Source organism: Dichotomopilus funicola, assembly GCF_033296635.1.
Source record: "Dichotomopilus funicola strain CBS 141.50 unplaced genomic scaffold C8A04scaffold_35, whole genome shotgun sequence".
Taxonomy (NCBI): Eukaryota; Fungi; Ascomycota; class Sordariomycetes; order Sordariales; family Chaetomiaceae; genus Dichotomopilus; species Dichotomopilus funicola.
The window spans coordinates 62,172-75,803 of NW_026944056.1; the positions used below are offsets into that span (position 1 = coordinate 62,172).

Genomic DNA, 13,632 nt, shown 5'->3' on the forward strand with positions numbered 1-13,632 from the left:
GCGGTCGCTGGAACGAGGGCCGCCATCTTCGACCCCACCTCTTCGCTTCCATTGCAGCTGTCATTCACAGCACCTGGCCGGCGGCGGCCCCTTCCCGCTCATGCAGGTGAGATGTGGAGGCTGCCCCGCCTACCAAGCCCGCCCAACTTGTGCATTCTTTCCTGGCATCCATGGGAATCGAAGCTTGCCCGGCCCTGTAACGCAGTCCCCTGTGCTCCCCACCGCGCACACCACCCTCCTCCCAGACTCATGTCAGTCATCCGTCCCTCGACACCATCTCACGACTGAAAATGGCCCACACGCGTGCTCATCTGCCGGGCTGTTTCTTCTCCGGACCAAGCACAGACAGTACCGAAAGCCTCTCGAATCTCCCATGGAAGGGAAACGGCACACACACCCAGACCACCCCTTCATGGAAAACGCCTGTCGGTCGGTCGATGATGGGCCATGGCCAGGTTCACGGATCTGCGCTCCCACACCCGCCTCTTCCCGGACCACACCCATCTTTCCCATGAGATAGCCCCATGTGCGGTGCTTTTTGTTCTTTGACTGAAACCCTCCTTCCCGGGACCTAACGGCCCTGGGCACAGGAATCCACGAATCAATACCAGGTTTCCAGGAAACTTCGAGGAAAAATGGGGGGTGTCAAGAAAAGAAGAGCGACACGGACCGTCGCGGTGCAACGCCAGACGTGGACGGGGCCGATGTCCGTCTGACTTCCATCTTGCTCACTGCCCCTCGGACATACACTCATTCTTGGTCATATTATCCAAAAAGCTTGACAATCTCGAGACCTATTCGAGTCCTTGATTGGGTCTTCGCAGAAAACAAGACCAACTGCACAAGCTAGAGAACCCGCCGATGCATCTTGTCTGCACATTGCTGCAGGCCTCCGTCTCAGGCACCAAGCCGAGCCGGGAAATCGGCCGACTGCACGACGTCCAAAAGTCCGCAGCATGCAGCCTGACATCGCGCGAATTATCTTTCCAATCTGACCCAGTTGGGTCGATGACGCAGGACTCGCTTCCACAAGAAGTCGCTATCTCTTTTCTTTTTCATTTTTTTTTTTTTTGGCTGTGCCAACTTCTTGATATCGGCTCCTACTCGTACGATCCCGGCGGCTCCCATGTCAGTCAATCACTGTTCGCTTTTTGAGAGACAAACCGCGGAATGCTGCCGTTTTTTGATAGCCCGACTCTTTCCAAGACGAGTCAAGTCCCCGGATCACGTTTTCTCTCCCAAGCATCATCCCGCTGGGCGATTTTACCCTAAAATCTGGTCTTATTACTATTTTTAAGATTCGTAGATTAAAAACGGGGTGATACCACACCGTCTGTCTGCACATGCTTTTAGATACCCCCCTCCCCTACACTTACAGGTCCAACAAAGCCGACAGACGGTCACCATCACCGTCGACCGACCGACCTCCTGTGTCTGACCCCACCCGCTTCTATCCCCCGATCCGAGATCTGATTGCAGAAGCGAGCCACAGGATGGCAATCTGGCAAAATCGACCGGATGAAGAGCCAGTGGAGATCATATGATGCAGAATGCAGAATGCAGTATGCACGCAGGTTTCTCTGAGCAACTCCATTCCAGCTGAAGCTCGACACTTTGTGGTAGTATTGTATGCAAAGTTACACTTGGTTGGCGCTCTTACATACGAAGTAACTCCATAGCACACCACTGGCCAGACGTGTGGAGTGAGATGCAATCGAGCCGACATAAACTGGACATACAGACAACCTGCTTGTTCAAAAAAGCGTGGGGGTCATTTTTTCCGAACCTCACATCAACCCCTTCTGCTTGGCTATCTGACTAACTGATTACCTCTCGACGCTTGTGGGAAGTGAAGGGGGTTCGGATTGTCGTGTGAAAAGATGTATTTCGCCGGCGGCGGATAAGACGGTTGAAGAGCACGTGAAGCCTAACGGGGAGGTGCTTACTGTTGGGCAGTTTTGATGATCGATCATGGGGCTCTAAAGCTTGTGTTTTAAGTTTGCGGTGATCCGTGAACCGCTGTTGGTTTCAGGAGGGAATTTGTTGGTTCATGCAAGCTTTGTTTGAGGTTTGGGACGTAAGTCTGGGTAAACAACCAAACGCTAGGAAACTGAAAGTTGGTGAAAGTTGGTAGGTGATCTACGAATACAGTGGGCGCTTGGACCTGATATAACTAACGTTACCACGTCGCCAAACTTGCGATCTTATTTTCGGTCGGATTTACAAATTGGAATTTGCGCATGGCAATACCTATATGAGGGCCCCCAGGTAACCCTTTCAGTGCCAAATAAAGCGTTTAAAGGTGGAAACCTTTTAGGGATGAGAGGCCTAAACCCAATATCACCTGGAGTTTCCGGACAGTTGCCGCTAATACCGCCGTGGTCCTAACTTACTGCCTTATCGATAAGAAAACTTAGGCTGTCTTAGCGCTATGCAAACAATGATTCGCTGGGCATCCGACATCCGCGTTTTCTTCGGCTTGGTCATCACAAACCGACCTCGAGAACGAAAAAAATAAAACTCCCAGACACTGAAAGCGCCCAAGCGCCAAACTGCGTACCGATATCACCCCATCACCGTTCCCTTTCCTCCTAGAATCTGTTTGCAGGGAATAGTCACACCCAGGGTTACGAAATGGCGAGCCTCAAAAGATCGCTCGACTCGGACCCGTTAGCGGCCAACATCTCGAGCAAGGTGTACGTGAGGTCGACAAAAAGCGGCAAGGTCCAGAAGATTGTGCGTGAGGTTTACCTCCGCCAAGACATCCCATGCTCGTCCAAACTCTGCAGGCGCTGCCTCAATACCTCGCCTAGAGATGCCGCCGGCCAGCGTAAGGCTATCTTTCTTTACCTTACATTACCTTGTTCTCCCTGTCGTTGGGGATGACGATGGTATCAAGATGGAAATTATGAACAAAATCAACATCTAATATTTCCGCAGCACGCCCCTTTGTCCTCTCCGAGGCGCCCGCTGGCACCAGCGTGTTCCAGCAAGGCCACTATCTAGTCCCGGACACAAACGCCTTCTTAACTGCCATGGACCTGTTCGAGCAAGACTCGGCCTTTTACGACGTCATTGTCCTCCAGATCGTTCTCGAGGAACTCCGCAATCGCTCGCTGCCGCTCTACAATCGCCTCATCAGCCTGACCAAGAGCGAAGAGAAGCGCTTCTATGTCTTCTTCAACGAGTTCCGGCTGGAGACGCACGTCACGCGCCAGGACGGCGAATCCGTCAATGACCGCAACGACCGCGCCGTGCGGAAGGCCGTGGCTTGGTATGGTGAGCATTTGGCCGGGACGGGGGCGCCCAAGGTGCCTGCTGTGGTGATGCTTACCAACGATCGGGATAATCTTCGCAAGGCGAAGGCGGAGAAGATCCCTGCGTGTTCGCTGGCGCAGTATGTTAACCAGCTTAAGGACGCCGAAGCGCTATTGGATATGATTCCGGATACCGAGGACCAGGAGACGATTATTAAGGATAAGCGCCCTGGTGACCCGTTGTACCCGGAGTACTTTACCATCTCGAAGTTGATGACGGGTGTGAAGAACGGGCTGCTTCACCAGGGGATATTTAACGTTTCCCTGTATAACTATCTGGAAGGCTCGATCAGGGTACCGGCGTTCCCGAAGCCACTGATTATCTTGGGCAGGGAAAACATCAACCGCTCCATTGATGGTGATCTCGTGGTTGTCGAAGTGCTGCCTAAGGACCAGTGGAAGGAACCGTCGACGCAGGTGATTGAAGAGGATGCGGTAACGAAGAATGAGAACCCAGACGCCGAGGAGACGGGGGATATCGTCTCGGAGAAGGAGCGCAAGACTCTACAAGAGGAAGTGAAGCGGACCCAGAACAAGACGACGGAGGGGCATGCCCAACCTACGGCAAAGGTGGTGGGTGTGGTGAAGCGGAATTGGCGTCAATATGTCGGTCACATCGACCAGTCGTCCGTTAGCCAGTCGTCCCAACAAGGCCGGAAACAAGACACGGTCTTTGTCATTCCTATGGACAAGAAGATCCCCAAGATCCGTCTGCGCACCCGGCAAGTGGCTGAGCTCGTGGGGAAGCGGATCCTCATCACCATCGACACATGGGACCGCAGCTCCCGGCACCCGACGGGCCACTTTGTTCGGTCCTTGGGCGAGCTGGAAACTAAGGCTGCCGAGACTGAGGCGTTGCTATTGGAGTACGACGTCCAGTACCGTCCGTTCCCCAAGACGGTTCTTGATTGTCTCCCGAAAGAGGGCCACGACTGGAAGGTGCCGGGGAGTGTCGATGACCCGGGCTGGCGTGACAGAGAAGACCTCCGGGGGTTGTTGATCTGCAGTATCGACCCGATCGGGTGCCAGGATATCGACGATGCCCTCCATTCCCGCCCCCTACCAAACGGGAACATCGAAGTCGGCGTGCACATCGCGGACGTGTCGCATTTCGTCAAGCCCAACAACGCGATGGACACCGAGGCCAGCATCCGCGGCACGACGGTGTACATGGTCGACAAGCGCATCGACATGCTCCCGATGCTACTGGGCACGGATCTATGCTCGCTGAAACCCTACGTCGAGCGCTACGCCTTCTCGGTGCTCTGGGAGTTGTCCCCGGAGGCCGACATCGTCAACGTGCGGTTCACCAAGTCTGTCATCAAGTCCCGCGAGGCGTTCAGCTACGAAGAAGCCCAGCTCCGAGTCGACGACCACTCGCAGCAGGACGAACTCACCACCAGCATCCGCACCCTCCTCGCGCTGTCCCGCAAACTAAAACAAAAACGCCTCGACGCCGGCGCCCTCAGCCTCTCCTCCCCCGAAGTCAAAGTCCAAATGGAATCCGAAACCTCGGACCCAATCGACGTCAAAACCAAAGAACTCCTCGACACCATGTCCCTAGTCGAAGAATTCATGCTCCTCGCCAACGTCAGCGTAGCCCGCAAAATCTACGACGCCTTCCCACAAACCGCCATCCTCCGCCGCCACGGCGCACCCCCCAAAACCAACTTCGACGAGCTCGCCAACCAACTCCGCGTCAAACGCAACCTCGACCTCAGTGTCGAATCCTCCCGGGCCTTAGCCGACAGCCTCGACGCCTGTGTCGACCCCTCCGAACCCTTTTTCAACACCCTCGTCCGCATCATGGCCACCCGCTGCATGATGGCCGCCGAATACTTCTGCGCCGGCACCCAGGCCTACCCGGAATTCCGCCACTACGGCCTCGCTTCCGAAATCTACACCCATTTCACCTCCCCGATCCGCCGGTACGCCGACCTGATGGCCCACCGGCAACTAGCCGCCGCCATCGGGTACGAAGGCCTCCACCCGGCCGTCCGCAGCCGTGGTCGGCTCGAGGCCGTGTGCAAGAACATCAACGTGCGGCACCGCAACGCGCAGCTGGCCGGGCGGGCGAGTATTGCGTACTACGTCGGCCAGGCGCTGAAGGGACGCAGCGAGGCGGCGGTGGAAGACGGGTTTGTGCTCAAGATATTTAGTAACGGGTTTGTGGTGCTGGTGCCGCGGTTCGGGATTGAAGGGTTGATTAGGCTGAGGGATCTGGCGGAGCCGGAACCGGCGGCGGAGTTTGATGCGGAGACGTATACGTTGAAGACGCGTGGGAGTCGGGAGGTGACGGTGGAGTTGTTTGGGAAGGTGAGGGTTAATGTTATGGATCAGAAGGATGAGGTGACGGGGAAGAGGGGGGTTAAGATGGAGCTTGTTAGTGTGTACTGACGTTAGCCGTCTGTACTCTATCTTGGGGTATCATGTGTCGTATCTACCACGATACGAAGCACTAAACTTGAATGGATTGACGTAGTTGTGCACTGAAATGGGAATGATAACGAATATCTTGCTGGTCGGAAACGACCTCATCGCATTACCATATCATACCAACCAGCACATGCCCTATCTACATAAAGCATCCCCTTTTCGACACCAAAACGCCAATGTAGAACGAGTACCGAACCATCACTGAAAAAAAGCCTAGCAAGGTATACATCCATCTCATTGCATCTCGACCTCATTCCCCTCCCCACTCCCCTCATCATCCCCCCACAACCCCTCCAACTTAAACTCCTCCGCCCACTGCGTCACAATAACCTTCCGATCCGCCATCACCTCCTCCCCAGCCACCTCCCCGCCCGCAACCCCCACCACCGGCACCACCGGCGCCTCGGTCCACCCTTGAATCCTCCCATCCCGCCAATCCGTCACAACCGTCATAGCAGCCGAGTACACATTCGGCACACCACCGCGGCCGAGCCGGCCCCGCTTGCGCGCGACTTGGATCAGGAAATCGGTCGTTGCGTCGCCGCTGTCGGGGCTGGTGAGTAAGGGGGGGAGGTCGTAGACTTGGGTCATGCGGGTCATGAGATCGGGGGTGGTGGAGAGCCGTTTGAGGAGGAGGGTGACGGCGGGGACGGGGTCGTCGATTTGTTTCGGGGGGATGGCGTTGAGGAGGACGAGGTGGGCGTGCGCTTCGGTGGGGTTTTTGGGGATGAAAATGGATGAGGAGGAGGAAGAAGAAGAATCGGGGTTGGTGGACGGGAAGACGATGCCCGGGGAGTCGAGCAAGGTGAGGCGGTTGTCGATTTTGACGGAGCGGATGGAGGTGGTGACGCCGGCTTCGGCGCCGGCTGGGCAGGCGGTGCGTTGGTTGCGGCCGTTGCCGCTGCCGCCGAGGCGGGCGAGGAGGGCGTTGATCACGCTGGACTTGCCGACGTTGGGGTAGCCAATGACGCCGACGGAGATGGCGCGCTTGAGGTTGCGCGCGGCGGCGAAGGATTTGAGCGCGCGGAAGAGCGCCGAGCTGGTGCTCTGCACCGTGATGTCGCGGTGGTTGAAGGTGTGGGCGTTGGCCGCCGGATTGGACGCGCGCAGCGGGAGCGTGGGGAAGAAGCGGCGGAGGTGGGCCAGCCAGCCGCGGAGTACGGGGGGCGGGATCAGGTCGACCTTGTTGAGGATCAGGATGAGCCGTTTCCCACCGCCGGCTGCGGCTAGAACGGCCCGCTCGACATCGCGCGAGCGCGTGCCTTCGGGGTCCCGGGCGTCTAGTACGTAGAGCACCACGTCGGCTTGCTCGACGACCTGCTTGAAGACCTTGTCATAGGCCTTGCGCGAGGACGCGCCGCCTTGGACCTCGATGACCCCGGCCTCCTCGTCATCGTCGCCGCTATCGTCCTCGTCATCATCCATCTCATCACCGCTTTGCAGCTCCTTGTCGTACTTCTCGGCCGCCTTCTTGGCGCTGGCGATGAGGGCAGCGAGCGGGTTCGACTCGTCAATGTCGCTATCGTCCTCGTCCATTGCGTCGTCGACATCCTCTCCCTCAAAATCCTCGGCCATCCCATCATTCTCCATGTCCGCATCGACACCCCCGTTCGCCGTCTCAGCCTCAGCAGTCCTGGCCGCCTTGGCCGCCTCGCGACGGCGCTGCTGTTCTTCTTTTTTCCGAATGCGCTCCTCCTCGATTTGGTGCAGGAGCTTCTCCTTGTAGGGGAACAGGTTTGGAATTCCGGGGTCCTTCTTCAGCTTGCTTCGCCATTCTGGGTTCTTCTTGGCGAGCTTTCTCGCCTTGCGCTGCTTGGAGGCCGACGCTTTTTCGATCTTGTGCCGCAGCCGGACTGGCGTCCGCTTGGACTTGGGCTCTGGGGGGTGTTAATAGGAGTTACAAAACAAATATCCTAAGCTAAAATTTCCCTCAATTGACTTACTCTTAGGTTTGGTTATTGATCCGGCCATTTTGGAGAGAACGTGCAGGCAAATTCTCTTGTCTGTGCTAGGAACGGATGTGCTGCGAATCTACCAAGCAAAAAAATTACTGAGCAGCGGCCCCGGAAAAGTTTGTGCCGCGACTCACCGCTTCGATAACAGCGGCTTATCAGTGCCAGTGCCCCACACTGCCCCTCCTCCACCTCACTGGATCCCGCCTGGCATTGTGGCATTTCAACCACTGAATTGGGCCAGCAGCTCCACGGGCCTCTCGGCTTCGCACTTCGACTAGAACGGGCCGATTGCTGAACTGACGCCTTCCCATCACTAGCTTTACGAGTTTGTGTGGAGTCTGTAGCGCGGGTTAGGGTCTGATATGGCACAGCGGCGAGCGGAGTTTCTTCTTGCGGACGTTCCGACAGGGGAACACGCCGCTGGATCCCGAGTTCGGGCGAGATGGGTATGAGAACATCAGACCGCTGCATTCAGAGGATGAGTTTTGAAACATCTCACGGATATTTTAGATCTTGACTTTTTGTTTTCTCCCTTTGTATTTTGAAGTTATAAAACAATCTGACTAGACAATACGGCGCTGCGAGGCCTAATTTCATCTCATCAAGACCCAACTCTATATCTCCCAAGCCCAATTAGAGCCTTCCTCATACTCAACTCAACCAAGTAGCACCAACACCATAACGGCCCTAAACTCCAAAAACAAGATGGGTAGCACAGAGCCGACAGCGCCGTCTTACTCGGCGCCACCAGAGACCGTCACCTTTGACGCCCTCTTGTTCGACATGGACGGCACTATCATCGACTCGACCAACGCCGTTATCAAGCACTGGGAGACGTGAGTTACAACGCTTGAGACCGCGGGATGTGCTATGACTGATTTAAACCAAATAGCATTGGCAAGGAGATTGGTGTTGACCCTGAAGTTATCCTCCAGTTAGTTCTACCACCTCGTCTCGCTCACGCGTATTAGCTAGTATCCAATTCTAACCGGGGTGAATTCAGGACTTCCCACGGGCGGAGAACCATAGATACCCTCAAAGTCTTTGCCCCTGAGAAAGCAACCTGGGAATGTATGTGGACTACCCTAGTTTCGTCTCGTCTCTTATAGCGGGGACACACGAGACTCACAGCCAGTTCAAACAGATACCAGACATCTCGAGGGTCTTCTGCCCAAGCTCCACGGCGCCGATGCAACCGAGATTCCCGGCGCACGCCCGCTGCTCGAAGGGTTAATTGCCCAGGCCGCGCCTTGGACCATCGTCACGTCGGGCAGTGAGCCACTAGTGACCGGCGTACGTACTCACTCACTTCCCCATGATAAAAATATCTACCGGGGAACACAACTAAACTAACAAACCATGTTTGTTTAACACCCAGTGGCTCGACGTCCTCAAACTCCCTCTCCCCGCCCACATCGTCACAGCCGAGTCCGTATCCAACGGCAAGCCAGACCCAGCCTGCTACCTCCTCGGCCGGGAACGCCTCCTCGGCAGTGACAACAGCATCAGCAGTAGCGAGGAAGGAAACCAAAAACAAGTCCTAGTCCTCGAGGACAGCCCCGCGGGCATCCGCGCGGGTAAGGATGCCGGCTGCAAGGTGCTGGCCGTAGTCACCAGCCACACGGTCGAGCAGGTCTTGGCTGCCGGGCCCGACTGGGTGGTGCGGGATTTGGACTCGGTGAAGTTGGTAAGGGCGGATGGGGCCGGGGCGACGTTGGAGATTCGGGATGCGTTGGTGAGGGAGTAGTGAGGTACTGCATGAAGAAGTGAGGTTAGAAAAGGGTCGGGGGGGTGAAAGCAGATGCTCGAGGAACGGAAGAGGGATTATCCCAGGATCATGGGGATGAAGGTAGTGGTTCCTCGGAAAGAGAAAATAGAGAGTGGTGTGTGTAGTATGTGCGAGGCGCTGTTTCGGATCCCGCCGGGTATCGCAAGACTACGTGTGTGTAAGTGCATAATCGACGAGACGGAGTTGCTTCTTCTTGTCTTTGCCGATTCCGCACATACCCCCCTCAATACACTAGATAACGGCAGTTAGCAGCCGCCTCCCAGAGCTGACCCGCAACCCTGTAGATGTACTGTGTAGATGTGAGCACAAGATACAAGATGGTGGGCGGGATGGTCTTACTCTCACGGCCGTTGGCCTCGGGGGAGGGGGGGCTGAGGCTACTGTTGTCTCTGTCTGTCTGTTCCGTCTGTCTGTTCTGCGCCGCCCCCGCAAAAGCCCAATCGCGACTACAACTCGCAACGGCTCAAAGTTCCCTTGTGAGGTATTTTCGTCCGAGTTGTGTGACCCGCGGCGCCTTGCTCTTCGCCTCTGGAGGAACCCACCATGCCCATCCGCCTATCCGCCCACCCACTCACCCGCCTTGGGATCCTTCCGCTTCCCGAGGAGAGACAGTGTGGGTAGTCCGGGTCCAGTCGCCTCAAACAGCAGAGTCCCCTCAGTGTCTCGGTCTCGTGATCCCATCCTCCATTCCTCTCACTGCTTTACTGCCTTCCTGCCTCACTGCCTCACTGCCTCACTGCCTTCAGCCCCGACCCTCAGACCACACCCCCACGGCAGTCCTGCTGTCTTGGATGGATGTACATACACACGTCCGTACCGGCATACATACAGACAGACATACATCGCTCTGATACACGCCACACGGCAGCCCAGTCCACACTCCCACACTCCCACACTCCCACACTCCCACATCCCGTCACTCACTCACTCACACGCTGACATACCTTCCTTCGCCCACACACACACTCCCGTCCACAATTACACTGTACAGAGAGAGAGAGAGAGAGTGTGTGTGTGTATCTGCCAGCCGTGTCTTCAGCTGGCCATCTAGTGTAAAAACAGCCCCAAAGTTCCCGCCCATCTCCACCCTTCTCATACCCCCCCTTCCTTCTTAGCGAACTCTTAACAGGAGACTCTTAGCGAGAAACACTGCCGGGCGGGGGCGGCAGCAAGGCCAGCCGGGACTTTGTTCTCGGTTCTCTTTTCGCTTTTCTGCTTTCTTCTGCTTGCCGTCCTTGCTGCCCGCTAGCCTACCCTAGTTACATTAAAGGGGGGGCAAGGGGCCCGGACAGTCGGTTGGAGTGGGGGAAGAGGCTTGAAGCTGGGCTTGGGGCTGTATGCAGTCCCATCTGTCTGTCCATCTGTCGTCGTCAAGAACGGTGTGTGTGTATGTGCGCGCGCGCGTGGGCGGACGGGGAAGACCGGACTGGACGTAAGAGGCGCGCGCGGGGGTGCCAACGGCAAGTTGCAACACATGGCAGAGTCGTCCCGCGTGCAACGGCTGCGTTCTTGGTTCGGTGCTTTTTCCTTCCTTGGTATTCTTGCCTGCCTGCCTTTGATGCATGCGTCGTGGCCCCCCGCCCTCTCTCTCTACTGTGTACATATCTCACTCAACTCTCAGTGCTCACTCAACTGAGTCCATCTCACTGCATCTCTGCATCGCTACATCGGGACATGTCCCTCTCACTTTTGTCTGCAACAGAGAGGCACAGGGCGGAGCGGAACGGCGAGTCAGTCCTACTACTACTATGTACACTGCTCTGACTGGCCGGGAGTGGGTAGGGGTTTGTCCTTTTTGAAGAGGCACGGGCACGTGGGCGGATACGGATGCAACGGGAGAGGGAAAAAAAAGAAAGGTTCGAAGAAGGAACGGATTGATCTCTCCTTTTTTTTTCTCGTGGCTCTCGGTGACCTTGCTCTCGGGAGTCAGCCAGCTGGCGCTGACCCCTTTCTGGGTGTTCTGAGGATAGAGCGCGGGCGCAATTGAGCAATATCCCGTTCTGGTTGTCCGCTAATATCATTCCGTCGGCCACTGCGTTTCTCGTCGTCCTCGGTGTCTTCGTGGGAGTGGCGGTAAATGGGCGGCTGGCTCGAACGTCGAAGTTCAGCCCCTTCTTCTCCCAGGACGAAGTACCTTTCCGGGCTTTCCCTCTTGGCCCCCCATGTTTCCCCGCACAAGCACAGCCCACTCGATCGTCCTGTGGGAAAATCTGGGCTGGTTCTAGAACCGAGGCTTGTTTGCTTGCTCGTTTGCTTGCTCGTTTGCTTGTTTGGTTTGGTTCTCGACCTCTTGTTTTCTTTTGTTTCCCTTTTTTGCTTTTCTTTTTTTCCCCTTGATAACTACTTTTGGGCCCGGGAATAGCCGCTGGGCTGCAAGATATCCGAAACAGCGGAGAAACTTGCGTCAAGACCTTGTGTAGAAGAGATAATCAAAGTGCCGCCCGGAAATTGGTTTTCTCGCAACAACATTCACCTCCCGGCGAGACTGTGGGGAGGAAGAAAGACGGGAGGAAGAAGGAGGGTGGGAACAAGACGACACGGCAATCTTTCCCGGTTGCTTGTGTCCCTCGTGTCGGACTGCCGATGTTGGCGTGAAAAAAAAAACGAGGGTGACAAGGATTGGACTTCGTGGGAAAGAGGGGAGGGGAGAAAAGCTCAGGTGAGGCTGGAGCTGGGGCCTTCACCATGGAACACTTGCAGTCTGCAGATGAGGCGGGCTGGGCCGGCGGGTTTAGACGACCATACCCCAAAGGGGAAATGGTTTTAGCCAAACTTGTACCCTCTCGCTGGCCATGAAGATTACTACTCTTCGTACACTTGTAGTAGTTAGCCTGTGGTCCGGTTTCGCACGTCGTTTGTCCCATCATGATCTTATCGGCTTGTCTTTGTCCACTACCGGGAAACGCGGGAGCGGCGAAAACCATCCGGCCCGTCTCTCGCTGACTTCAGGCAGTCAGAACGAATTTATGATTACTTCGCATGCCACCACCCTATTCTCCGAGCAACTTCGGGGCTTCGTAATCGCCTTGGACAACAGATAGACGGCCAGGCAGGTCGGGTGCTGCAGCGGCGCGGAAGCGAGCACACAAGAACCACGACACCCGGTCTCTCCCAATCCTGCGGCTTACGGGAAGAGGGGAAGGGAGACGGGGGGATGAAGGCGAGAGATACAGAGACAAAAGCAGGTTCGTGTGCCCCGTAACACCTCGTAGCTTGCAGTAGCAATTCTTTCCTCGACTAATATCCCCCCCCGCGGCACATCGCATCGGAGAAACCGCACCGGGGAGATTTGGACTCGGCCGGGTGCAGCGCGGCTCCGGCGATCCGAGACGCACGCTGCGAGATTTGGCCCCAATTCCCGCTCAAGTCAGGTCCCGTACAACTTGGCCCACGGGAACTACACAGTGTACTCGCCATGGTAATGGGAATCTGTGGACCGGACCCGGGAGAAGACAACTGGGCCGGGACGAAGAAGCGCCCTCCGTGACGTACTTGTATGTCTGAGAACTCACGGGCGCGTGCAGCAGAAAACCCCCCATCCTAACCCCTACAAATTGGTCGGCGACTTGCACGACACCAGTGCCAGTCTGTTCCTGCAGATCGCAGACTTGGAACGGGGTGTGTGGCGGGAAAGGGAGGACAGGCTGCTGCAGCCACAGCAGACGTTCATACGTTCATCAAGGCGTCGTGACACCATGTCCTCCGCTTCTTCTTGCGCCTCGCTGCACGACCTCGCCAACGTCCCGATAACGCCGATCTACAACACCGCGTGCTCGCGCACCGCACTCTGAAGGGGATTCACACCCGCCTCCCGCGTCACTCCCTCATGAGGGACATTGGGTTGTCCCAAGTGCAATTGGAGGACAGCAGGACGCAACTTGACCGCCCTCCGGTCTCTGGGCGCGAGAGGGAGAATGGGTAGATGTCCATGTTCCTTCCCGTCGCCTATCATTTTATCGTTGCATCCAACAAGGAGCAAAACGGAAAAGAAACCACGCTCGAGGCGAGATTAGCGCGCCGTGGGCGGTCGTCACAGCCACTGTCGACTACAGCTGGATATGAGTCAGGAGTTGAAACGGCCCGGCCATCGTCTTTGAAAGTAATACAGCGCGGCTTTGCGGCGTCGGCGTAGAAC

The 13,632-nt window shown here is 56.4% G+C and overlaps 3 protein-coding genes across 3 annotated transcripts; 2 read left to right on the forward strand and 1 right to left on the reverse strand.

Moving 5' to 3' along the window:
* Positions 1 to 2,634: 2,634 nt before the first annotated feature.
* Positions 2,635 to 5,714, forward strand: C8A04DRAFT_29047 (uncharacterized protein; the record flags this gene model as incomplete). The annotated part of the gene is made up of 2 exons (XM_062780867.1): positions 2,635 to 2,830; positions 2,941 to 5,714. 2 exons carry the CDS (start codon positions 2,635 to 2,637, stop codon positions 5,712 to 5,714), a joined length of 2,970 nt encoding a protein of 989 aa, XP_062636603.1.
* A 273-nt stretch (positions 5,715 to 5,987) lies between these two features.
* Positions 5,988 to 7,724, reverse strand: C8A04DRAFT_37595 (P-loop containing nucleoside triphosphate hydrolase protein; the record flags this gene model as incomplete). Its single annotated transcript, XM_062783936.1, has 2 exons — positions 5,988 to 7,630; positions 7,697 to 7,724. 2 exons carry the CDS (start codon positions 7,722 to 7,724, stop codon positions 5,988 to 5,990), a joined length of 1,671 nt encoding a protein of 556 aa, XP_062636604.1.
* A 689-nt stretch (positions 7,725 to 8,413) lies between these two features.
* Positions 8,414 to 9,455, forward strand: C8A04DRAFT_12573 (Dl-glycerol-3-phosphatase; the record flags this gene model as incomplete). Its single annotated transcript, XM_062777382.1, has 5 exons — positions 8,414 to 8,544; positions 8,601 to 8,642; positions 8,712 to 8,779; positions 8,853 to 9,001; positions 9,087 to 9,455. 5 exons carry the CDS (start codon positions 8,414 to 8,416, stop codon positions 9,453 to 9,455), a joined length of 759 nt encoding a protein of 252 aa, XP_062636605.1.
* Positions 9,456 to 13,632: the final 4,177 nt, after the last annotated feature.